The sequence below is a fragment of the Aspergillus mulundensis genome, assembly GCF_003369625.1.
Source record: "Aspergillus mulundensis strain DSM 5745 chromosome Unknown scaffold_0, whole genome shotgun sequence".
In the NCBI taxonomy this organism is placed as follows: Eukaryota; Fungi; Ascomycota; class Eurotiomycetes; order Eurotiales; family Aspergillaceae; genus Aspergillus; species Aspergillus mulundensis.
The window spans coordinates 4,468,387-4,492,121 of NW_020797888.1; the positions used below are offsets into that span (position 1 = coordinate 4,468,387).

The following is a 23,735-nucleotide window of genomic DNA, read 5'->3' on the forward strand; positions in this document are numbered from 1 at the left end:
CCATCCTCCGAACGATCCNCGATCCCATCCTCCGAACGATCCCATCCTCCGAACGATCCCATCCTCCGAACGATCCCATCCTCCGAACGATCCCATCCTCCGAACGATCCTATCCTCCGAACGATCCTATCCTCCGAACGATCCTATCCTCCGAACGATCCTATCCTCCGAACGAAGCGACACACCGCAAACCATACAATACATCTATACACTGAACCATACTAACAAAACACAGCTTTTGCACCCCCCAAGGCCCTGCCCGGGACACACTCTTTTCCCTCTACATTTTTGAGGTTTTACGGAGTGCCCTCCCTCCCATCTCGTCCTTATGTACGGATGGTTACGAATGTTCGCCTCTACGACGGGCCATACCGGTAGAGGAAGCATTGCGAATTGAGGTCGAGGACCGGCGAGAGCCGGGAAGTCGTGTGCATGGCACAGCCAGGGTAGCTGTGCTTCAAAGATAACCAAGATCTTCTCCAATCCTCACCGTAGCAGATGTTATTTGCCTATGCCTAGCTAGGTTCGTAAGCTACAAGTAGGAAACACACTCGCAGGGCACGAGAAGTTCTGGGATCCCGCCGCAGTCGTCGATACCCACAGCATACCAACAAGGTAGCCAAGACTGGGCATCATGCCTGACTCAAATCGGGGGCGTTCGGAACGCAACCGCGTCCACATCTTGTCGAGCTTGCTCTCAGCATTTGACGGAGAGCATCCAGCCCGGTGATCACATCGTGCTCGAGATAATTCGGAGGCGGCATTCTGAGGCTTCCGTCTTTGCGTTGGTCGAGATGCGGTGGACACGGGTGAATTGCGATGCTGAAAGTACGCAGCTGGGACTCCCGACGGGACAAGAATATGGTGATGCAATTATGATGCAGATTCAAAGGTGAAGGGTGGAAATGGGGAACGTTTGCTATTCTAAGAATGAGGTGGACGGCGTAGGTTTGATGCGGAATTGGTCTTTACCACGATCGTGTACCTCAGGCAGAGGAATGACGGTCAAGTCTTTGCGATAATTGACAAAGAGAGGAGAGGACATGGAAGAGATTTGGTTAAATGAAACACTCGCTTTGAGGACGGTACGTACTTCGAAGGGTACTTTGGACGTAGGTCCCGTAATGGGGAAGCGAGTGTAACAAGAATGAGGGATATTTACGGGGAAATTTAATTCGAACTGAAGAACAAGCAGATGTGTATTCCGTCTAACTCCTAAACCTCATGCCATACTTTTTCGAGTCATGGAAGTAACATGTCGTCATGGATTAATAAAAATCAAGAAGGGTTACAAGAAACGAAAAGAAAAACAACTACTCCAGATTTTACACTTAAGAGTAGAGCTTCTTGTCGTAGCTGTGCAGGCCGTGGACGTTACCCTCGGCCATGGCGCTAGCGCTGCGCACCTCGAAGCGGACAGTACCGTTATCGACACCCTCGTGGAGCTGCTGGAGACTAGGGACACCAATGTCCTGCAGAGAGTGCTGGACACCAGCGACGAGGTAAGGAACGAACTTGGTGACGGAGCCACGGTCGAGGACGGAACCGGCGACACCCTGTGCAACAAGGACGCGGTCCTTCTCGGAGAAGTAGCGGGCAGTTCCAGCGTTGCTAGCCTTGCTGTCCTTGCTGTTTCCGCCGGCCTTCTTGTCCTCCATAGCGGCGATACTGCCCATGCCACGGTAGGCCTTGACGAGCTGGCCTTCGTTGCTGACGAAGTACTCACCAGGAGACTCAGTGGTACCGGCGAGAAGACCGCCCATCATGACGGTAGAAGCACCCATGGCGAGACCCTTGACGATGTGGCCAACATTCTGGATACCACCATCGGCGATACAGGGAACGCCGAAGCGGGCAGCGAACTGGGTGACACGGCGGACGGAGAGAGCCTGGGGACGGCCGACGGCCATGACCTCCTGTGTGATACAAGCACTGCCGCTGCCCATGCCAATTCTCAGGCCATCGACACCAGCAGCGATCAAGGCCGCGGCTTGGTCACGAGTCACGACGTTTCCGCCAATGACGTCGATTTCGGGGTATGTGTTCTTGATGTACTTGATCATCTCGATCTGGTACATGCTGTTTCCTTGACTGCTATCAAGGATGACAATGTCGAGACCGGCCTCAACGAGGAGCTTCAGTCTGTTCTTGTCTTCCTCACGGGTACCGATAGCAGCGGCACAGATCAGCTGCTTAGAGGCGGGCAGCTTGGAAGCGAGAGGGTAGTGGAGGTTCTTCATCAGATCGCTGCGGGAGAGAAGAGAGACGAGGTTTCCGTTCTCATCGACAATAGGCAGCTTTCCCTTCTTGGAGCTGCGAAGGACCTCATTGGCCTCGGCCAAGGTGGTACCAGCAGGGGCTGTGACGAGGTCGGTGGACATGATGGCAGTGACGGAGTCCTCAAGGTTGTGGTGGAACTGAATGTCGCGGGTGCTGACAATACCAACGAGCTTCGAGCGGAGAGTTCCGTTTTCTGAAAGCAACCCCAGTTAGCATAACTGATTTGCCGTTGCGAACGTAGACATAGCATATATTTTCAATGAAGGATCAGATTAAATCTGTTTCTCTACATTGCAACTCTCGTCGCTTCGGTGGAACGAAAGTTATTATAGAAAAGATGGGAATCATCATGGAAAGAAATAAAGACAAAGACGAGCAGTTGAACTTACCAGTAACAGGGAAACCGCCGAATCCCCACTGAGCCTTCAGCTCCTTGGCCTCTCCAACAGTAGCCTTGGGAGAGAGCACAACAGGGTCCAAGATGAAGCCGTTTTCGTAACGCTTGACCTTCCTGACCATCTCCGCCTGATCCTCGGGAGAGCAGTTGTGGTGGATGACACCCAAGCCACCCAGAAGAGCCATGTGGATGGCCATGTTGTGTTCGGTAACAGTGTCCATGGGCGAGGAGAGAAGGGGGGCCTTCAATGTGACACGCTTAGTGACGGGCGTGTCCAGAGAGACATCGGAAGCAGGGAAGCCTTTGCCATCATGTTCAGTCACTGACCGGGATTTGGGAGACCAGCGCGCGGCTTACCGATATATCCCGGCAGAATGAGGAAGTCATTGTAGGTGAGAGCACCGTGCTTGTCGGAGTCAAGCAGAGTGTCGACATCAAGACCGTCCTTGATCTGGTAGTCCTTTTCCAGGATCTCCAGAGCCTTGGTGTGGTCCTGGAACTCGGCCTTCATGGCCCTCCCCAGAGCGTCTCCGTTGGCAATCGGCATTTTGAAGATAGGAAGAGTCTACGGTCTCTATCAGAACACGTAGATGTATATAAAATAAAAGATGATAATCAACAGATCGACGATAGAAACGTTCTGCTGATGGAGAAGGTCTTCCTTTCCCAAAGAAAAGAAAGAAGAAGAAAAAAAGAAGAAAAATTCAGATCAGAAAAATTGGCTGTACACTCTCCGCCGCGCTAGCTCAGATTGGACCATGCCGAATGCGGCGTAGCGGGGTCGCAGCTGCCTCATTTCATTGGGCTGTGGACGAAATTTTCATAGGCGGTGAAGGAGGGGGGATGACCAATCCCCCCACCGGTATCGGCGCTCTCAGGTACTGAAGACTAGACCAACTTGGTGGAAAAGGTAAAATAGTAGCACAGCCAGGGCAATATAGACACATATCGAACAATAATGTACTGCTTCGACGACCGAGTCAGTTTCCAGATGGTGCAGGTGTAAACGGACACGGTACAGCTGTCGCGTGTGCTGGCGGAGATCGCATCCGATAGGCTTTCCAGTACCCATGCATCCATGAATGACGCGGACTATGCAGCGCACTGCATGTTCCCCGCCTGAGTACTCCGTACTCTGAAGGTACCGCATCATGTAGGTGTACGTAGTGTGACCAGATGCCTCAGGAGCCATCCACGCGGAAAGACCGTAGAGCTTTAGGAGACTGTCATGGAGGTATGGATATATTCAATCGATCCACATATGACCGTTGACCAAGCGTTGACGATGCTATGCAACATGAGCGAAGAAGCGAACACCTCAAAGGATATCAAGACGATGCCACGATTTATATCCTCAATTGACAAGCGACGTAGACGCACTCTCTCAGTACCGAAGCCACGGCTTTGCCGCAGCGAGCTGTTTGTCCCATCCGCCCTCGTTAGTCCATATGCTTAGGCTTTCAACTTCATCCTTCCCAAGCTTAAGGCCATTGTAGAGATGCTACACCCGTGTTAATCCTTGGAATGCGGTGGAAGAAGCGACATTGGCTTAAGCTTACTGGAAATAAGCCCTCGTCTGGCCGCGGTCCACATACACGGCCCTCGGGGTCTTCGAATCGGATGTCTTGTGCTACGCGGTCGTAGGGAATCCTTAGCACATAGACGAGGGGCTCGTCTTTGAAGAAGAACTTCAAGGTGTTGGGAACCTGAAGAGCTGTGGACAGGTGCACAAATCCAGACTTCTCGTCGAGCTCACTGACGGGGAGACGGTCTGGAAGGGGTTCCCGCACGGGGGCTGTGGATGGGACAAGTTTATATAGAAAGGATGGCTCGCTTCCGGACATTTTGTTGATTTTATGGGTGCTGAAGTGCAATTGCTGGATGTGAGGCTGGAAAGAGGGGCAGGTTGAAGATGCAAGTTGGGGCGTTGATGAGGGGACGAATGCCAAGGCTGGACCTTACCTGGTCCTGCTCCTTGACCATGGGATTGATCACAACGTTGTATCTTAAAACAGGCTTAGGATAATTTACCCGTGGAGTAGAGATCTAGGGCCGTTGATTAACAGTTACTACGGAGTATTTGCGGTGCCACTTCTTCAAAGTACATATAGTCTTGGGCATGTTGTATGGGAAAATATATCCGCAAGCGAGGGACTTACTGTCCCTATATCTATCCAGCTCTTCAATCATCTGCGACATGGCCCAATCTTACAGCAGCTTTAGGCTATCTTTATACATCTACTCTGTAAGCCAGCGAGGTTATTGACCCTCCTTAATTGGCAGATAATCGAGTCTATGCTCTGTTGGAGTCTGTAGTTCCTTGTTTGTGGCTGGGCGTCTGGGCGATAAGCTGGTGATCCATCCAGCCACCATACCCGATCGGGAGATTTGTTTGTGGGAGGCTGGGAATCGCTTTCTCCGATCGATCTCCTCATCCCCTCCACTTGACTTGGTGTGATTTCTTCTTCTTCCTTGAACCTCAAGGGTCACGATCCATCAGTTGGCCATAATTATATCACGACTTCTTCCTTTTTCGTTTTATTTGTTTCGGTTTTCGTTCTTCCCGCCACGGAACTGGAATCAGGATTTCTCTGCGGGACGGAGACAGCCAGCCCGTTTCTATATCAACCAACCGTCCCGTTACCCGACGGAGAGCTATGCAGCTTGATCCCTTGAATGCGCATTATTGAACATTCCCACCAAGAACAGCACCTTTCGAGATTTCGCATCTCACTGCTAAACTGCTTCTTTTTGCTAAGCAGGCATGCGGCCCAGTGAAGCCAACAACTCTTTTCATCTGTTTCTAGTCGCATTACTGTCCTCGGGACGGCCCCAGTAATGTCCATGCATACAGCTCCGCTTCGCCGTGCGCAAACCGACCTTCCCACACAAACATCGAGTCCTCTTCGCCATGACTCGACCGCGTCAACAAATTCGTCTATATACTCGCTCTCATCCAACTCTTTTGCTCCCAGTCGCACCAGCACCGTCTCATCAAACGCGTCTGCCGGGTCGGCAACTGGATTTGGACACAAGCGAGGCAAAAGTGAGGTAAATACGACAGCAATTCAGCAAAATATGGGCGGAGGAGCTCCAGAATGGGCCAATGCAGGCGCAACGTACGAAAATATCCGCCGCTCGTTGCGCCCGCTCTCTCAAGCTCCCAACTCCTCTCCTCCAGCAAGCAAGAATGCTGTTTTTCGCCACGCGAGAAGCCAGACCCTCGACAACCCTCAATACTGGAAGGAGAACCGCCCGCGAACCCCCGAAGCCCGCTACGGCCACAACGAGGAAGCCGAGCCGCTCAAAGAAAGAGCATCTCCCAATGTTATGACCCCTCCAAAACCTAGTTCACCACATCATGCGGCCCCGCCTGCGAGGCCGAGTGTTAGGGCAAATCACTCCCATAGCGTGTCTGGCACTCATCCACCCCCGTTAACGGCCACGTTCTCAACCCCAGAGCTCGAGACATTTCAGAAATCAACCACCGGCCACCTTCGGGCGTTATCAAGATTTGCAAAGTCTGGCGAGACCGATGAATTCTCTCTCGACACTCACACTCCTTCAGTTGTGGGGCTTCAAGGACGACGGCGACTGAAGAGGTCTGGTTCAGTAGCCGGAAATCATGGCTCGCGAGCCGCCCAAAAACCAATCGCTTCTGCTTGGGCAGCGGGAAATTGGATGGACAAACAGCGGCAATTCCTACAAGCGTACGAATACCTTTGCCATATTGGAGAAGCTAAGGAGTGGATTGAAGAGGTCATCCAACAACAAATCCCGCCCATTGTGCAACTCGAAGAAGCCCTGCGCGATGGTGTTACCCTAGCAGAAATTGTCAGGGCCCCTGACAGCTCAAGCAATACGAGGCCGAGGGCAAGGCGTTTGTCGCTCGGACATCATAGCCAAGTGATATTCCCAAGAGCCTGATCGCAGGTCAACTGACTGCGCATGGGCGAGAGGATTTAGTTGTCCTACAACGTTTAGGTTTCACCTCCGTGTGCCCTGAAAGTCTTGTCATGCCATGTGCTCTTGTCTTGGAGGTTACTGGTTGGTCGTTAGCCACGAACGGCAAGACCCGGATGTGGTACTCTGCACTTGGGCGAGCCTGGCCGAGTTACAGCTAGAGGCTGAGACCTTTATCCGGAGTAGGCAAGGCACGCTGCGATTGATAATCGGAGTCATCGAACGACAACGTGTGCGTATCGGCCGGAGCCTAGTGGTTGCAGGATGGCTGTCGGAATCCTGATCAGGTTGGTTCTCCGTTGACGGTACGAGAAGGATGCGGCTCTATTTTCCTCTTCCCAAGCCTGCAGTCACCACAACCAGTCGCTTGCGGACCGACCATCTCGTGAAGCGGCGGCCTTGATCAGCCATGGAGGGGCGGATGTAGGTACGCTGGCCACTTAGTCTGCGCTCTTTAGCAGGGATTCGACAGGGGTTCGATAGCGCCATTGCCAGCTGGCCGAATCAATCTACGTGAGGGACAGGTCTGACGCTGCGGGATATCGACGCTTAGTCTTGCTGGCTGAGACATGCCCGGAGCCCGCGGATGATAGCATGGTATGATAAGATATGCCGTGCATTTGTTGTCTTTGAGCAAATAGATATGATAAGAACTTTGGGCGAATTTCCCGATTCAACACGGAGTGACCGTTGCAGTCCACTGTCATGCTGGAGAGTGGAAAGCTGGAGAAGATACGGGGTAACGATGCCTGAATGCCTGAGGCACTAGGCCTCTCCACGTGATCCGGCGCGGTCCTCCGCGGCCGCGATCTTCAAGCTAGCTCGGAGAGTGAGGGGAACCTGGATAAAAGCAAGTCTTCATCTCTAAATTAACGAAACAAAATGGTCCTAGAGCTCCACGTCTGGGGCCCTGGCTTCTCACTGCCTTCGGTTGATGCGCAATGTCTCGCAACAATTGCCTATTTTTCCCTGGCTGTCCCCAAAGACTCGTGGGTTCTTGTTGCAAGTAGCGATCCAACCGTCTCTCCTACACGTACGTTGAGCTCCGCCTTGCATCATCTCTCGTTAATCTGCAATCTGGCTGAAACGGCCCTTTCGCGACCCCGCAGATGAGCTTCCCGCGCTGAAGAATGGCTCGACATGGGTGAGCCGGTTCCGCAATATCGTCGACTATCTACGGCAATATTCAGAAGGCGCGTGGGATTTGGACAGGAACTTGAGCGCTCATGATAGAGCGGAAAACATTGCGTAAGCATGATCCCGCACTGGCAGCAGAAAAGGTCACACGACTGACGGTCAGGCAACAGGTTCTCATCCTTCGTGGAATCCCATGCCCAAGCCCTCCTCGACCTGTCCCTCTACGTTACAAGTCAAAACTACTACAACCGAACGTCCCCAGCGTATGGCGCGATCCTCCAATGGCCGAACCAGTGGATTCTACCTCCGCAGCTGCACGCCGCGGCCAAAACCCGGACTGAACCGCTCGGACTCTCATCGCTAGATCTAGAGGCAACGGAGGAACAACGGAAACGAGACCATTCCGCCGCCGTCGCAGCTGGCCGCATCCCTCAGAACTTCATCTCACGCCCCCGAGAGACTGTATCCAACCTGCTGGGGAAGTCGTCACAGCAGCATCAATTCCGGCTTGAGGCGCTGACGGGGGATTTGTTCGTGCCGCTCGAGGAGCTCCTTGACGGCAAGACGCATCCCTCGGGGCAGACACCATCAAGCTTGGACTGCCTCTTAGTAGGCTATCTGAGCCTCGCTCTCGTTCCGGAACTGCCCCACCCATGGCTTCGTGATTCAATGCAGCGGAAAGCCCCACGGTTGTCACAATATGTCGAGCGCATGCGCCAGGAGGTTTATGGAACAGTAAATGTGTCCGATGCTTTCAACAGCGGCGCAGGGTCATCGCTCCCGTGGCAAGCTCCTGAGCGAGCCAGTCTCGCCAGCATCGGGACGTCACTGCTTACCAGCCTCGCTGACTCAACGCCAATTCTCAAGGACATTCGCATGAACAACCGATTACGTGAGGCCGTCGAATCGCCCAACGCCGGGCTGTCTCAGGTCGAGAGCAAGGCGGTGTCTCAGTACGTGCAAGGCCAAGGCAAGGATATACTCCTCTCAGTCGCGACTGTAGTAGGAGGTGTTGCTGCGTTGGTCGGCTACATGGCCCACACTGGCATATTCTCAGCGGCTCAAGAAGAGGAGAAGAAGGAGAAGGAGTCTGAAGACTTCCAACCTGCGATGCCCGAATCTATGAGTGTTGCTGATGCTCTCGGTTTTTGAGCACGGCTATGTGGCTTGCATACTACCTCTGTCGGAGACTGTATTATTATAGGCGTTGCACTTTGGAGTTGTGAAATTGATATCAGGTTCTTTCCCGTGTCGTTAGCTGATCGTACTATTTCAATAACATTATCAGCGCCTTTCCAGCCATCCCGTGAAATTGCCGTATTCAACCCATCTCTGTTCCTGAGGTCGAACCACAGTTGCAGTTTTGTATTCCACGCCGACTCTCTGTCCCAGGGCGCTTGCAACAAACCAGAGTCAGATATACCCACGTCTTCAATGGTAATCGACACCTTAGCTCACGGGCTCAGATCCTGGCTCTTGGAAGCTGACAAGACCGCAGCACGTTCGTCGATCTATGCCTATGACTCCTCACTCAACCCGACTAGGATGTAACCCGGGGCTCATCCGGAATCGTCGGGACACGTCTGGGCCTGGTGTTCGAGGTTGATCCAACAATAGCTGCCTTGTACGGATACAATAGGCTCTCGGTACTCTGGTCTTGATGGCTGACTACCTATTCTTGTACTGTAACTGATGTCCATACCTTCTCAGCATGCAAAATTGCCGATAGCCGCTTCTTCTAGCTGGAAGTAAGAGCCGCGCTGTTGGTGTCTTGCCCGTCTCCCGACGACCCAACGCTGGACAGTCAGCCCCTTAGATACGGAGCGGACCAAAGCTTCGCCCTGAGCACTCGCCCCGGCATATAGTTTACTGCTTATTTTGGGCCTGGTTCGTATATAGAGTTAACAGGTGAAACAGCCACCTTCGTCCCATCCCTCTTCCCAAGGCTGGACTTGGAAGGAAGGACTATGGTCACTCTGGAGTCGAAAATAGGAATTCCAAGGGATCGTATGTATTATACTATTGTTGGGCGTTATAAATCGGTAAATAATAAGAGCTTTATGAATCGAATGAATGTGACCATCTTTGTTCGCACAGGCTGCTATAAATAGGTACGGTACGGCGTTGAGCGGCTCAGCGTCAGCGGCGGTTACTAAACATCCATTCATTGACAATAATAGCCAACAACAACGACCCCATTTCCTCAACCTGAAACAGGGGGATCTGATGTGAGTTCTGACCTGACAATCGGATTCAGGGTCATAGCGTCAGGAATAGAAGAGATAATTTTAGATACCTAACGTGCCCTGCATAGGCCGAGGTACAATGTTAATTAAGTGCTTTTTGCGGTGGTAGTCGGGTATAGACTTTGAGGTATATTCAATGGATGGTTTTAGGTGGCAAAATACACTATATGAAGATATTTATATGAGGATATTTATGACTTGTGGTAGCTAGTGAGTAGACCGTGGGCACGGGCCATGAGTGTTCACGGTGATTAATGCGAGGTAGGGGAAATCATGGCGAGGACCTCAGAGGGAAATTGAAAGCCGGAGGAAGCGAGGATTGGGACTGTGGCACAGTCAAGGATGTAGAATGTATTGCCATGCCAGCATCTTGAGGCTGCTGGATCTATAAGATTATTATTGTACGTCTTAAGAACAGGGCGGTAGATAGTGAGAAACCATGTATAGGATGTACATCATCTCATGAATATTGACTAGAAATGCAGCAGTGGTATATTCTATATACAGAACGAAGAGAAAGGTATCGCTGCTAGATGAGCTTGCTCAAGCTAGCAGGTTCCAAGAAGAAAAAAAATATGACCGATGTGGGAGTATCAACACGAAATGGAAGACAGAAAGGCGAAAGATGGATGACTCGATAAGCAAAGCTTAAGAGCTGTGGGTGTAGTCGATGTCGACAACGAGACGGACAGCACCAGGGGTCTGGTTGCCACCAATGCCGTCAACACCCTCCTCAGCCTTGCTGTAGGCGTTCTCCATGGCGGTAGCGAGGTTGGAGATCCAAGAGCACTTCTCGCCCTTGCTGTTGCAGATCTTCATACCCTGGACATCCTGGCTGGCGGCCTGAGCCTGGATAGCAGAGACATCCCAGCCGGACCAGTCGTTGTTGCCAGAGTTGGCAAAGTCGAATTCACCCCAAGTGCAAGAGTAGCCACCGTAGTTGTCAGTGGGGAGAGAGTCACCCTTGGCAGCACCCCAGGCACCCTGAGAGTCATCGTCAAAGGCGACGTAGCGGGTCTCACCAGGAGCAATTGTGAGCTTGAGAGCAGAGTTACCGTACCAGCCGGTCAGCTTTCCATCAGGGCCAATCTTGTTCCAGAAAACAATGGTCCAGTCGTCGGTCTCAGCGCCAGTGAACTTGACGACGTTCTTGTACTTGCATGCCTTGTCGGCAGAGACTTCAATGATGTTGCTGCCCCATGGGCTACCAACGTTACCGATGTAGGCAATGTATTCAAGGAGGTTGGCGATGGTCCTGGAGCCGAAGCCGGATGTGGAGTAATCGTCAGACTCGTCGTCCCAGTTGGAGCAGGTTCCAGAGGCGGAAGAGACAACGGAGGCGCTGGGGGTCTCAGTGGCAGCGGAGGTAGCAGAGGCGATCACAGACTCAGTAACGGATGTGGCGGCGGTCTCAACGGCAGCAGCAGCAGCGGTAGCGGTAGCAGCAGCACCGCCAGCGTATTCGTTGACCCAGGTTGCGATCTTTCCGTCAATGACGGCGGTGACGATGTCACCAACATCACGCTTCTCGTGGTGGGCGCCGTGAGCGTGACGGCGCTCGTGGCCGTGAAGGCGGGCGACGGTTGAGCCAGCGGCCAGGGCCGTCAGCAGGAGCATAGAGTTCTTGAGCTGCATTTTGATAGTGGTGGTGTTTGGTGTCAGGAGGATGGGATTTCAGGAGGCCGGTGTTATATAGGCGGGGGGTATATGGCTTAGTTGAATGAGCGAGACTCTTGAATCTGAAACGCAGTCAAGTCACAAAGGACAAGGGAGTGTATGTTTCCAAAGACAATGAACGACTGAGCCGCTATAGCGATCTCGAAAGTTGGAAACTAAAGAGTGGATTGTGACGCTCGAAAGGACTGAAGCGAGATGGGAGAGAAGAGAAAAGAGGAAGAAGTGGGAGAGGGTTGGGTGATATTAAAAGCGCCCATCTCTGCGCGCTTGCGTATTCCCACAGCAGAGTCAGGTACGGAAACCTCCCACTCACAGTGCCGAAATGAAGATGGAGCAGTCCCGCAGTATGAAACAGGGGCCGATCATTTAACTAAGAGCAAGGTATGTTATTGGCTGGTGAGGACAAACGGTTCCTGAAAGCTGAAAATTGGGTTGTTGGTTGGCTGAGAAGAAACTGAGCCCCACAAATGGCCACCTGGACGAGGGCTCTAGACCGCGATGCCTCCATCCAGCTCAGCCAATCTTGTGCCGTTTGTATTTCGATGGTAAAGCCGGTTTTTGACGAGTGTCTGTACCTGACAGCAATGCTGCAGATGTGTTCAGGGACAATCGGAACAACACACTCGCTGCTGGACAGAGCAAACCAACGCGGTTCTCGGCAACAACAAAGCGATGTGTTGGATCGACTTGATTCTCATGTCGGGGTCCGTAAGAGACTGAGAGTGGCTTGACTGGTCCACATCAGATGGGTTCTCTCTCACGGTCACGCCAGGCACCGAATTGAATTCTCCCCTCCATCATCCGCTGATTCCAGGCCAGAAGAACCCAAGAATTCAAGAGTCACGGACTCATGATGAATGAACCATCATCAAGATTACTGATCAAGTGGGTATGAATCAGGCTCAACAGTCAACACTCAACAGCCGTTCGCGACTTTGCACCTTCGCCACGTCAGGGTCCACGGAGTTGGACATGATTGATTCTAGACGTTTCCCTCCAGTAGACTAGTCTGCCCCAGAAAGACAAAGACTCCCACCTCACTGGTGCTTAAGAGCCCAACGAAGGTCTGGGATAAAAAGCCAACGGAAGAGTCTTGTTTGTCCCTTTTGCGGGCTGTGAGCCTGGGACTTGGGAAGCCACGACTCTTTCACTTTTTCACCGCTGCAGTATCCACGATTGCTGACGCGGAATACAAGGCAAAAAGGACATGAAAACAACAGGCTTCGCACCTTCGTCTCCTGACTCCTTGTCTTAGACCCCTGAGCTGTCGTAGAATGTGGCTGAGTCGTACTCTGCTTCCTTTCTCGGGAGGCCAGGGGATATTGATGCCTAGGACGTCCTCTTTCTCGTTCCATCGAGATGAACGAGTTTTCGAACCGCCTGGCCACGAAATAAGCGGGTCGACTAACCACGGAATGACGCGGTCGTTTACTGATTGCCGCTTAGCGTTTTTAGCCCAACTGCCGTCTCCGGCCGGGCCGCCAACCGGGCGTTGGCAACTTGGGCCTAGCAGGCTGGCACGCTTGGCCGTTCAGATGTCGAAGTCGTAATTCCATCACCTTTCCATCATACAGACCCTTCCTGGAGACTCAGGTAACGGAGTGATATTGTGGTTGATTGTCATGGTGTAGGTCTTTGTCAGAACTCGAGTCTCGACTCCGTGAGGAACTGACTTGTGGAGACGAAAAATAAACATGCGTTCCTTGGGCATCTGTTCCATGGCTGCGATCGGGACTGCCCATGGGCTGAATAATTATGAAACTCCAATTTTCTGCAGATTCTGATGAGCAGTCATTCTGATAGGCCGGATCCTGGCTCTATATCAAAGGAGGCACACAGTTAACAGTTGTCTGGACGAACATGTTCTCTTGAAAGTTCTCATTTGGGGTTCGGCTTGTAAGGGTCTTTGTGGAGCATCTCTTGGATAAAACACTGCAGTGCTTTGTGGAGTTTCAGATCTTTCAGGCTGCATCTCTTGGAATCTGACGACGAGGCTCTGACAATTTGGCTGTCTTTGATGGGTTGACTCTTCAACCGAAGTACCGGTACCTGCCAAGATCAACCCCATCACGTGTCTGTGACTCTGTGTCACTTGCCTGGGGCGTCAGCATCCATCAAATTCAAATCCATCCCAATTCCCTTGGCCACTACTGCCAATAGGCAGACCAGTCTTTCGCTGCCGCGGAGCCGGGCACTTTGACCAAGTTCTTGCAAGTTGGACTTTTCGTGACCGCCAACTCACATATGAGGGAACTACCGCCCGAGCGGTAGCCAGTGCGGACGTGATGTAAGTGGAGAACGCAATGCTTTACTATTCTAGATGCTCTTATGATACAGTTGCTCTAAGTCCGACAAATGTGACTACTTGAGATCAACCCCGCTGTTGAAAGCTGCGCCGCCCGCAGCAGCATCCACCTTCATGCTCTCGTCCAACGCGCACACGCGGAACAGCATCTGCGGCGTCAACTCCTTGTCCAAACCCGGGATACCGTCACGCTTCAGCTTCTCCATTCCCTCGCGAATAGCCACGCAGGCGGGACCGAGCGCCGCGAATGGGAAGATGATAATACGGAACCCAAGCTCGCGGGCCTGGGCGGCAGTGATGGATGGGGTAGCTCCGTGCTCAACCATGTTCAGCAGCAACGGCCAACCCTTGAGATCGGCTACCACCTGCCGGGCCATCTCAATTGAGGTGATACCCTCGAGGAAACCCGCATCCGCACCAGCCTCACGGGCTGCTCGGAGACGGGCGAGACTGTCTTCGTAGCCGTTGACCTGGAGTGCGTCGGTTCGGGCAATGATGACGATATCGCTGCCAATGCGCTTGCGGGCTTGCACGGCAGCACGGATTCGGGTGACGTATGTGTCGGTGTCGACGAGGATCTTTCCGCCAAGGTGTCCGCAGCGCTTGGTCTGCACTTGGTCTTCAAGGTGGAAGGCTGCTACACCGGCACGGGCGTATTGTTCGGTAGTGCGAGCGACCATGATCGGTCCGCCATAGCCGGTGTCGGCATCTGAGATTAAGGGGGTTGATGGGGAGAGGTTTGCAATCATCTCGGCATTAGCTCGCATGTCGTTGAGCGTGCAGATCCCCAGGTCTGCCTGGCCGTGGACGGAGGCGGCGGTACCGGCGCCGGTCTACTCATTGTGAGTCTCTGCCGAAGATTTGAAGCAGCAGCAGAACTGAAAGGGCGCATACCATGTAGAGAGCGTCGAACCCGACGTTGAGGGCTATTCGGGCCGAGAGTCCATCGTAGACACCGGGGGCGGTGATGAAAGTGTTTGGGTCCTGGAGGGCCTGGCGAAGCTTCGAGGCGGCGGCGTTCATCTTGTAGGTTCCGAGTATACTTCCAATATCAATTGAAGCTCCTATGAAAAAAAATTGCAGCGTGTTCCGTCTGTAGCGGGGTCTTGTTTCGAAGTACCACTTATAGAGGGACTTATACCATACCGAGGGGCGACATCGGATGCTTAGTAAAGTACCTACCTTAGTGGGACTCGGCTTGAGCTTGTGATTTGGGATCGCCTCAGCTTCATTCTGCAGTTCCCGTCTCTTGGACCGTCAAACCTGCTCTTCTCCACCGCCAACGTCTATCCCAAGCTGCCTGCTCCTGCCAGTCCACTCTCATGCCCCGGTCCGCCATTGTACAAGAGTACAACCCCACTCCCACGCTCTCGGTCGACCGCAAATCCGCCCAGCACCAACATGAAGGCATCGTCGCGCGGCCAGCGGGCTACCGGGTATCCTGGCACGCCAACCCCGCGGTAGAACTGCACCACTTCGGCCAGTCGCACCCCATGAAGCCATGGCGCCTCACGCTCACCAAACAACTCGTACTCGCCTACGGCATGCACCACGCAATGGACCTCTACCACGCGCGCGCCGCAACGGTCGAGGAACTCAACGACTTCCACTCATCCGACTACCTCGATTTCCTGCAGACGGTGGTGCCGGGTGACATGAATGACTCTCAAGCATCCAAGGACCTGAGCGAGAACATTGTGCGCTTCAACTTCGGCGACGACTGCCCGATATTCGACGGCCTGTTCCAGTACTGCTCGCTGTACTCGGGGGCATCGATCGACGCCGCCCGCAAGCTCTGTAACAACCAGGCGGATATCGCAATCAACTGGTCCGGCGGGTTGCACCACGCTAAGAAGGCAGAGGCGAGCGGCTTCTGCTATATCAACGACATTGTGCTTGGGATACTGCAGCTCCTTCGTGTCCACCCACGCGTTATGTACATCGATATCGATGTCCACCACGGCGACGGCGTCGAGCAGGCATTCTGGTCCTCCGACCGCGTCCTCACTGTCTCATTCCACAAATACGATAAGGAGAACTTTTTCCCTGGCACCGGGCCACTAGATAGTACGGGACCGACACACCCGCTCAATCCAGGCGCGCACCACGCCGTCAATGTGCCTCTCCACGACGGCATCGATGATGACTCCTACGTCCAGCTCTTCAAGGACGTCATAGGCGCCTGTTTCAAGAATTTTCAACCAGCCGCTATCGTCCTTCAATGCGGTGCCGACTCATTAGGGTGCGACAGGCTCGGCTGCTTCAACCTCAACGTCGCCGCGCACGGCGCCTGCGTCGCCTACACCAAAACCCTCGGCGTCCCTCTCCTCGTCGTCGGAGGCGGCGGCTACACCCCACGCAACGTCTCCCGAGCCTGGGCGCATGAAACATCCATTCTCATCGACGCCCAGGACGTAATCGACCCCGTTATTCCGTCCAACGTCGCATTCCGGAACCACTTCGGTCCCGATTTCTCGCTGTTCCCGCCGCTGTCGGAGATGCGCAAGCTCGAGAATAAGAACTCGCGCGCTTACCTGGATAAGATCGTGCAGACGATCACGGAGCAGTTGAGGTACTTGACGGCTGCGCCGAGCGTGCAGATGTCCGTGATTCCGCCGGATCTGTTGGGGCTCAGGGAAGATACGGAGAAGGAGATTGAAGAGGAGATTGCGAAAATGGAAGAAAAGAGGGAAGAAGAGGGCGATGGAGGGAAGAGCTCTAGGCGGAGAGATGCGGAGAAGGGGGCTGGTCTGCGGGGAGAGTTGTTCTCTTGAATTTTGTGTTTTCTTGTGGCTATGGTGTTGGTTGGGAGGATACCTATCACTGGCGTTAGGGCAGGAGGCTTCTTGCATTTTCATGGCGACCGGCGTTGAGATGCATATAAATAGTTACAGATACAGTTACGGCTTCATTATAACGATGGTATACCAGCTATTATTAAGGCACATATCTTAGCGAGAGTCGAAGATAATCAGCAAGTAGTAGAGACCCTATATATCAGCACTCCATACCCTCTCTACCCTAGCCCATACCTATAACCCTGTTTTCAGATTTATATTAGTTTATCCGTAGAAGTCGCTCACTTTTCTTCGCTTAGACAAAATGCAATCGGGTATCCAGTACTGTTGAAGGCGGTGGGCAGGATTCTCAACGCTCGCGAAATTGGCAAAATCAAGCCCGTTCAAGCCTTGATATCGGTGGCGCTTATCGAGGCACGCGGGTGGGTGCATGGAGGCAGTACATTTACGTCACTGCCATCTTCGTACGACATCGATATCTGGGAATACTCGAATCGAGTATCTCTCTGGACCATGTAACACAATGGAGGCATCCGGCTGGAGAGCCGGAAAGGACGAGACGCCGCGGATGTTTCAAGGCCTAGCGTCCTCCAGGGCATCCGTGTACTTGTCGACCTCATTCGTCTTCGAGTCCAGTCGCTCGACAACCTCTGGCTTGTTCTCTGCCGTATTTCCTGGCTTTTCCTCTGGGGTAGCCTCTTGTTTGGCTTCTGGCTTGTTCTCCGCATTGTTTGCCGACTTTATCTCCGGGATGATCTCTTGCTGGGGTTCCGGCTTGGTGTTCTCCGACTGAGGCTCAAGCTTGTCTGCACCATTCATCGCACTAGTCTTGTATTCTGGGATTTCAAAGTTTTCCCACGTCTGTCCTTCGAAGATAGGAGCGATGGCCAGGATTTGCTTTTTGGCCTTCTCGGGATCATGAGAATCACTAAATAGGGTTAGCTTAAATTTTTGGTCACTGCGCTATGAAACGTACACATGGGTATTGATGATCCAATCGAGAGCTTCTTCGCCCTCCTCGGGACCGCCAGGCCCGCCGCGAACCGCCCGGAAGAGCCGAGGGTGCCATTCGACACCCTGTTCCGCTCGCTTCGCCGCTTCTACACGTTGACGGTCTTCAATCTTCGTCTTTTCGTCCGTAGCCGTCTCGTGGTTTGCGGCAATGATGGCCTTTACTGTGCTCTGCCACAATCGCTGAGACTCACGCTCGCCTTGTTGTTCGATCGGACGGGTTGTGGGAAATGTCGGTTTGGATTTCTTAGCATTGAAGAGAAGTTCTTTCTCATGCGACTGGGTAGGTTAGCTCAGATCATGCACCGCCGGCGTAAAATGAGAGACCGGAAAGACGTACATGAACGCTCTTGATGTGCATCTCGCCGTTCCAAAGACCTGAAATCTCGTAGTAAACTTCTCCAGTCTTTTCATTCTTAATTGTCCCACCGATGGCGTTGTAGGTGCCAGAGAAGTAGCCCTTGGTTTTGAATTCGATGTCCGCGACAAGATCATTCTCGGGACACCTCACGAAGCTGTGGTCACCAAGCTCATACTTCATTTTCCCGAAGAGGATGCCCCTGGCGTACATGTTCGGCTGCGTCAAGATGCTGACAGTGATTGTTAGCTCCTCATTCCCACATAACCAAGCTTGTTTCCACCTACTATCGTTCACCCCGCTCCTTGTCTTGTCCACGGTTCAAGAACCGTAGTATAGCAATTCCCTCCATCATACTCGCGGCGGAGTTACCGAGGAATTTGCTTCGCGGTTTGAGGGTGCCGTCGATTCGGATATGATGCTCGGGGGCCATGAAGAAGTAGCTGGATTTCGGTGGATGATGGGAGGTCTGCTCCGAGATATAGTATCCATGAGTGCCGTCAGGATATTCCCAGGAGCAGGTGTAGGTTTCTCCTAGGACGGGGTTCAATGGCTTCTTGACTCCGCTAAGGCTTCGTTAGTGGGCAAAGTTCTAGAGACCGACTATATCCAATGAATAGTCAATATCGACGTACGGAGGTTTTATATGCCATCCACTCAGGTAGAACTTAACAACGGATACAAAGCGCTCGAGAGGGTCATCCTTCTCCGGCATGGGAAGTAGTGTTTCGGGGTGTGCCATGAAACTAGAGCCTTGTCAGCACTCTGCTGGACAATTATCAAGAGTGCCCAATGAGCGGACATACTTCGTGATTCGCTCTAGCATGGACCGGGGTTCTAGAATAAAGGTGGGTAATACTACCCGACTGAGGTCTGCTCCAGGTCGGAGTTGGGAAATGATGTGACCGAGAACTGTTGCGATCGGGATTCCGGTTAGCATGCAGCCTGTATGAAGCTCAACGGCGGGTGGAGAGTACATACCATTGCCCTGGTCAGGTTCGATCTCATCATCTCCGCTTACAGGGTCAGAGTGTTTCGGATCGTCGGTGGAAGAACGATTGCCTGAACCACCCCAAAGATAGCTCCAGTCAGCGGACATGGTGGGAAAAGGGTAGACCGAGAATCTCTCGATGATTTGAAATGCGGCGCATGCGATAAATAGCTAACGGGGCGAATGTTGCAAAAAAATCGAGGGGAAAGCGAAGGAGGCTGAGTTGAGGAAAAAAAGAAGAGGGGAAGAGAGAAAATGACGTTGGGGTCGAACATGACGGAACTTACTGTTGAGCGACGACCGGCGGCGGATGTGGTGTGTCCCTGGGATATGAGGCATGATCGCTACAGTGCTTTTCTTTCTTTTTTATATCGAGTCGCTTGGAGCAGGGGTGTTCTAGTATTTATTTCATTCTATCTTGGAGGGAAAGAGGGAAAGGATGAAGTCATCTGCGACGACTCCGCTGTTCGGGAATAAATGTGGTCTTATATATGGCGGTGTTTGTCCACTTGACGATCCCCCCGCCGCCACTTCAGTGACGCCAGGCCGCCAGAATTCCAAGCAAGTTCTGGTCCAGGCTTCCTTCCAGAACACAGGACCCCATGCCTATTGCCTAATCTTTTTTGGTTGTCCGCCGTTTCGCATTCGCAAAGAGGAGCCACAGAGCTTGGCCTGTGGGGACATTGCAGGAGGACATCTATCAGAGACTCGAAAGTCATTTGTATTGTCAAATAAGTACACAGACCATTGTTACTCTCAGGGGTATAGTACAGGATGAAAAGGGGGGTTTGACGCTCACGCCCGCTTCGCTGTCCAAGGAACATCTGCTCCGGTAATCTCCTCGACAAATGTTGGATCCGGGTTATGCAGCATGACATGGAAGTGTTCGACGGCGTGCACTGACTTGAGCGACCTCCAGTTCTTGAACCATACAACCTGCAAACATAGAAGTAAGCCTTAGTACAACACTCTTCAGTGATATCGCATGTAACCATTGCCTACCTCGTCCTGTGCCATCCGCGAGCAGAATGTTCGTTTCACGAAGGCATCAATCTCCTGTCTTGCGCGTGGAGTCAAGTCGTCCGTGGCCGGATCGTCTTCCAGTGCGAATTTCGTCCATACTACTAGGTGAACAACACCCTCGGTCAAACCGTAGGGCCAGTCATTTTGTAGAATCCGCATATCCTCTGCTTACGCGTAGCCTCATTGTCAGAATATGCTCGAGGAGATACCTGCACACGTCTCAAAAACACGAACCTTCGTACTCGAACGGCCGTCCCTTGGGTTTCAGGTCCTCGGCGGTTCCCTCTCCCCAGCAGAGCCGCTCCTTGACTACAAAGCGCATGATGGACCCATACTTGGCGATGATCTGCTCCTTATACTCCAAATAATTCCTCAGATCACTAGGTAAGCGTTGAAACTGGTCAATCTTGTTGGTTTCTAGGATCAGATGGTTAAGTACTGTCTGCAGGAAGGATCGTTCGTAAACATACCGACTATTTGTCGCACCAATTCCCATCCTTGTCTCTGATATTGTTCGTCTGGCGTGGAGAGGATGATGATATTCTTCTCGGACTGGTCCCTTAGGAAACTGGGACATTCGACCGTCCATTGAGCCCTCGGAACATTAACATTCCAGTATGAAATGCTAACCGTCGATGACTGCAGAGAAGTGCTTAGTCTCATAGAAGATACCGGCCTCTCGCTCACGGTCGTGGTGGCGGTAGCTGTGTTTGGCATGGTGTCGTTGGTTTGCTCCGTGTTGCCACTGAGAGGAACAGAAGAGGAACGGCAACAAGAAGGCGAGCTTATGAATCAAGGGATATCATTTTGCGGAATAAGAGCTTCGCTATTGACCCAGTCACCCAATTTGCTCAACGGGCGGGAGGCGTAGCCGCATCAGACCCGCATCAGAGGCATTTCTAGAAAGGATTGACCCGGCCATCATCAATAATGGGCATATCGATGATGCCGGGTGGGGAGCTATCATAGAGAGTAGTTGTTTGCGCGAGAAAGGGGGCCAAGGTGCGACGTTATAGTTCCTGAGGTCTAGATAAACTGCTGCCTATTTATCGGCCATGCATTAGCATACCGTTGACCCGGCGCTATTTGTTGCAACCACGTTGTAGCCAAGTCTACGTTAATAAGAATCTGGACCCCAAACCAATTCCAAAGCCAGTCAAGCAAGGCCAGAAAGGCTAGCAATTTCAGGACCGTCAGATCGAACAATCAGTACGCCAGCTGAAGCTAGTTCGCGTATCGTTTCCTCCCATCCGGACCCTGGCACCACGCACTCGGTCGCATCTTGCACAACATGACTGCGAAATCCTGCTTTCGCGGCGTCAAGGGCCGTGTGTTTGACACAATAGTCCCCCGCTACTCCAACAACGAAAACATCCGTGACACCCCTGTCAGTCAAGGAGGATTGTAGATGCTCATTAACGGATACTACCGCGGGGTCCTGATTCCCAAAAGCATCCGCGAACGCCGAATACATCTCAACATGCGGGTGCGTACCCTTGGTCACAAACAAATCAATCTTGGCAACGTCGATTTCAGGGATGATGTCTGCCCCAGGAGTTTGTTGAATACAGTGCGCAGGCCAGAGTGTCTGCTGTTTGGTCTCCGCCTCCCTCCCGGGAGCTGGATTAGCCATCGTGATGCTACACTCGAAGGGACGATTGTTGGGTGCCGGATGGTTCGTCGCGAAAGAGATGTGGTCCGGAGGATGATAATCTTGAGACGCAACACGAACCGCAAAGCCGGGGTTTGCTAGGAGTGAGTTTATCGTAGGAGCCAGATCGCGAGCTCCTTGAACAGCAAGAGCTCCGTTCTATAGCATAAACAAGTGGCAGTCAGTAAGGACGGACGGGCATAGAGCATAGATGGGTTTACCGGCGGACAAAAGTCCTCTTGCATGTCCACTACGATTAGAGCGGCTTTCATCTTGAGGATAGCTGGACTGTGTGCCAAATGGGGAAGATGAGAAGGAGTGTTCGCTATCGGAGAATCATAGCGAGCATCTTCCAGAAGCTTTGGCTCCTGATGCCCGAGATAAGCGCATTCTTTCGCTTGTCATGATAGCTCCAAACTGATGCCGTTGGATGGAGCTCGGAGACTGCTAGGACGAAAGCAGGCTAGACAGCTGCTGACTCAGCACACGCGACACAAAACTCCCACCACCACAACCAAAACTTGCTTCTTAGTCTTCTTTCACTCGCTCACATTGGGGCTGCGGCCCTTGCCTTCGACCTCGTTCTACCGTAGTTTCCCTCTTTCCTATCATGATAGGTTCTTCAAAGGTAAGAAAATTCCTACTTCCACCCTCTAGTCCCAATTGCATGATGAATTCTTTTTATTGGAGCTGTCCTAGCTTACCATGCGGACAACCTTTACTTATTACGCTTTTCATCTTTCTGATCTCAAACACATTGTCTATATGCACAGTTTCCACGTTCATATTGTTGGAGCTTTGCTAATTACATGAAGTCTTTCCAGGTACCACCAAGTGAACGTACTTTCCGGCCTCCTTAGATCACTGCGGGAAATTCTTCATCAAACACTCTACCTCGATCGTCACTCTTTAAGCCTCTAGAAAGGTCACTATTTACAAGATGCCATACGATCCACGCTTAGCCGGAGCAGGCACTGCGGCTCAGGGATCCCCAGCACCTCCCCCTCCGCCTTCAGAGGCAGCTGCAGCTACAGTTGCTGCACAAAGCTCCACAGAGCAAACAGCCTCACACAAGCTCCGTTTTTGCACCGTTTGTGCATCAAACCAGAACCGCTCGATGGAGGCACACCTGCGTCTATCCACTGCAGAGTCGCCTTTCCCAGTAATCTCCTTTGGCACGGGATCCTTAGTCCGTTTGCCAGGCCCCTCCATCACCCAACCTAATGTCTATAACTTCAACTCAACCTCCTACTCCCAAATGTACGATGAGCTCCTGTCGAAAGACGAGCGTCTGTACCGCAATAACGGAATCCTAAACATGCTCGACCGCAACCGCAACGTCAAGTGGGGGCCTGAGCGCTTCCAGGACTGGGTGCCTGGCTTGCCGAGGGTAGATCATGTCTCTAAGGGTGACAAGGGCGCACTCGGCACGGAGGGGGGTGTAGTAGACGTCATCATCACCTGCGAGGAAAGATGCTGGGACGCTGTCGTCGACGATCTCATGAACAAGGGCTCTACGCTGAACAAGCCCGTGCATGTTTTCAATGTGGATATCAAGGATAATCACGAAGAGGCTCTTGTAGGCGGAAAGGCCATCCTCGAACTAGCCACGCGCCTAAACGAAGTCGCCATACAGGAACAAACGGCCCTTGGCGCAGGCGGATGGGAAAACGGGACCGGTGACGCTAGGAGGAGCTTCGATGAAAAGGTTCCCGAGGTTCTTGGGTCATGGCAGGAGAAATGGCCTAACTTGCCGGCATTGTGGACTTTGGCTTGGTTATAGTCCGGCGTACTCGGCTGGCTGCGAATTCCATGTGGTCTACGGAGAGATCAACAATAAACATTATTGATGAATGCTTCCGTTCCACTTCTAGTAAAACACATTTAAGTAAGAGGAG

The 23,735-nt window shown here is 52.5% G+C and overlaps 11 protein-coding genes across 11 annotated transcripts; 4 read left to right on the forward strand and 7 right to left on the reverse strand.

Moving 5' to 3' along the window:
- Positions 1-1,331: 1,331 nt before the first annotated feature.
- Positions 1,332-3,224, reverse strand: DSM5745_01223 (putative IMP dehydrogenase; the record flags this gene model as incomplete). The annotated part of the gene is made up of 3 exons (XM_026743239.1): positions 1,332-2,473; positions 2,670-2,978; positions 3,035-3,224. 3 exons carry the CDS (start codon positions 3,222-3,224, stop codon positions 1,332-1,334), a joined length of 1,641 nt encoding a protein of 546 aa, XP_026609084.1.
- An 837-nt stretch (positions 3,225-4,061) lies between these two features.
- Positions 4,062-4,521, reverse strand: DSM5745_01224 (DUF952 domain-containing protein; the record flags this gene model as incomplete). The annotated part of the gene is made up of 2 exons (XM_026743240.1): positions 4,062-4,178; positions 4,237-4,521. The coding sequence occupies 2 exons, from the start codon at positions 4,519-4,521 to the stop codon at positions 4,062-4,064; spliced, it is 402 nt and encodes a 133-aa protein (XP_026609085.1).
- Positions 4,522-5,515: 994 nt separating this feature from the next.
- On the forward strand, positions 5,516-6,604 carry DSM5745_01225 (uncharacterized protein; the record flags this gene model as incomplete). The annotated part of the gene is made up of 1 exon (XM_026743241.1): positions 5,516-6,604. The coding sequence occupies one exon, from the start codon at positions 5,516-5,518 to the stop codon at positions 6,602-6,604; it is 1,089 nt and encodes a 362-aa protein (XP_026609086.1).
- A 918-nt stretch (positions 6,605-7,522) lies between these two features.
- Positions 7,523-8,929, forward strand: DSM5745_01226 (glutathione S-transferase family protein; the record flags this gene model as incomplete). Its single annotated transcript, XM_026743242.1, has 3 exons — positions 7,523-7,673; positions 7,750-7,888; positions 7,948-8,929. 3 exons carry the CDS (start codon positions 7,523-7,525, stop codon positions 8,927-8,929), a joined length of 1,272 nt encoding a protein of 423 aa, XP_026609087.1.
- Positions 8,930-10,671: 1,742 nt separating this feature from the next.
- aspf4 (allergen Asp F4) lies at positions 10,672-11,658 on the reverse strand (the record flags this gene model as incomplete). Its single annotated transcript, XM_026743243.1, has 1 exon — positions 10,672-11,658. One exon carries the CDS (start codon positions 11,656-11,658, stop codon positions 10,672-10,674), a length of 987 nt encoding a protein of 328 aa, XP_026609088.1.
- Positions 11,659-14,061: 2,403 nt separating this feature from the next.
- On the reverse strand, positions 14,062-15,028 carry DSM5745_01228 (isocitrate lyase/PEP mutase family protein; the record flags this gene model as incomplete). Its single annotated transcript, XM_026743244.1, has 2 exons — positions 14,062-14,838; positions 14,900-15,028. 2 exons carry the CDS (start codon positions 15,026-15,028, stop codon positions 14,062-14,064), a joined length of 906 nt encoding a protein of 301 aa, XP_026609089.1.
- A 299-nt stretch (positions 15,029-15,327) lies between these two features.
- hosA (histone deacetylase HOS2) lies at positions 15,328-16,779 on the forward strand (the record flags this gene model as incomplete). The annotated part of the gene is made up of 1 exon (XM_026743245.1): positions 15,328-16,779. One exon carries the CDS (start codon positions 15,328-15,330, stop codon positions 16,777-16,779), a length of 1,452 nt encoding a protein of 483 aa, XP_026609090.1.
- Positions 16,780-17,376: 597 nt separating this feature from the next.
- On the reverse strand, positions 17,377-19,271 carry DSM5745_01230 (OSBP family protein; the record flags this gene model as incomplete). Its single annotated transcript, XM_026743246.1, has 6 exons — positions 17,377-17,731; positions 17,780-18,093; positions 18,155-18,404; positions 18,460-18,738; positions 18,808-18,918; positions 18,979-19,271. 6 exons carry the CDS (start codon positions 19,269-19,271, stop codon positions 17,377-17,379), a joined length of 1,602 nt encoding a protein of 533 aa, XP_026609091.1.
- Positions 19,272-19,958: 687 nt separating this feature from the next.
- DSM5745_01231 (GIG1 family protein) lies at positions 19,959-20,903 on the reverse strand (the record flags this gene model as incomplete). The annotated part of the gene is made up of 4 exons (XM_026743247.1): positions 19,959-20,099; positions 20,166-20,350; positions 20,421-20,603; positions 20,657-20,903. 4 exons carry the CDS (start codon positions 20,901-20,903, stop codon positions 19,959-19,961), a joined length of 756 nt encoding a protein of 251 aa, XP_026609092.1.
- Positions 20,904-21,342: 439 nt separating this feature from the next.
- On the reverse strand, positions 21,343-22,109 carry DSM5745_01232 (nicotinamidase; the record flags this gene model as incomplete). Its single annotated transcript, XM_026743248.1, has 2 exons — positions 21,343-21,996; positions 22,059-22,109. The coding sequence occupies 2 exons, from the start codon at positions 22,107-22,109 to the stop codon at positions 21,343-21,345; spliced, it is 705 nt and encodes a 234-aa protein (XP_026609093.1).
- A 668-nt stretch (positions 22,110-22,777) lies between these two features.
- On the forward strand, positions 22,778-23,620 carry ssuA (RNA polymerase II subunit A C-terminal domain phosphatase; the record flags this gene model as incomplete). The annotated part of the gene is made up of 1 exon (XM_026743249.1): positions 22,778-23,620. One exon carries the CDS (start codon positions 22,778-22,780, stop codon positions 23,618-23,620), a length of 843 nt encoding a protein of 280 aa, XP_026609094.1.
- Between the last annotated feature and the right edge of the window lie 115 nt (positions 23,621-23,735).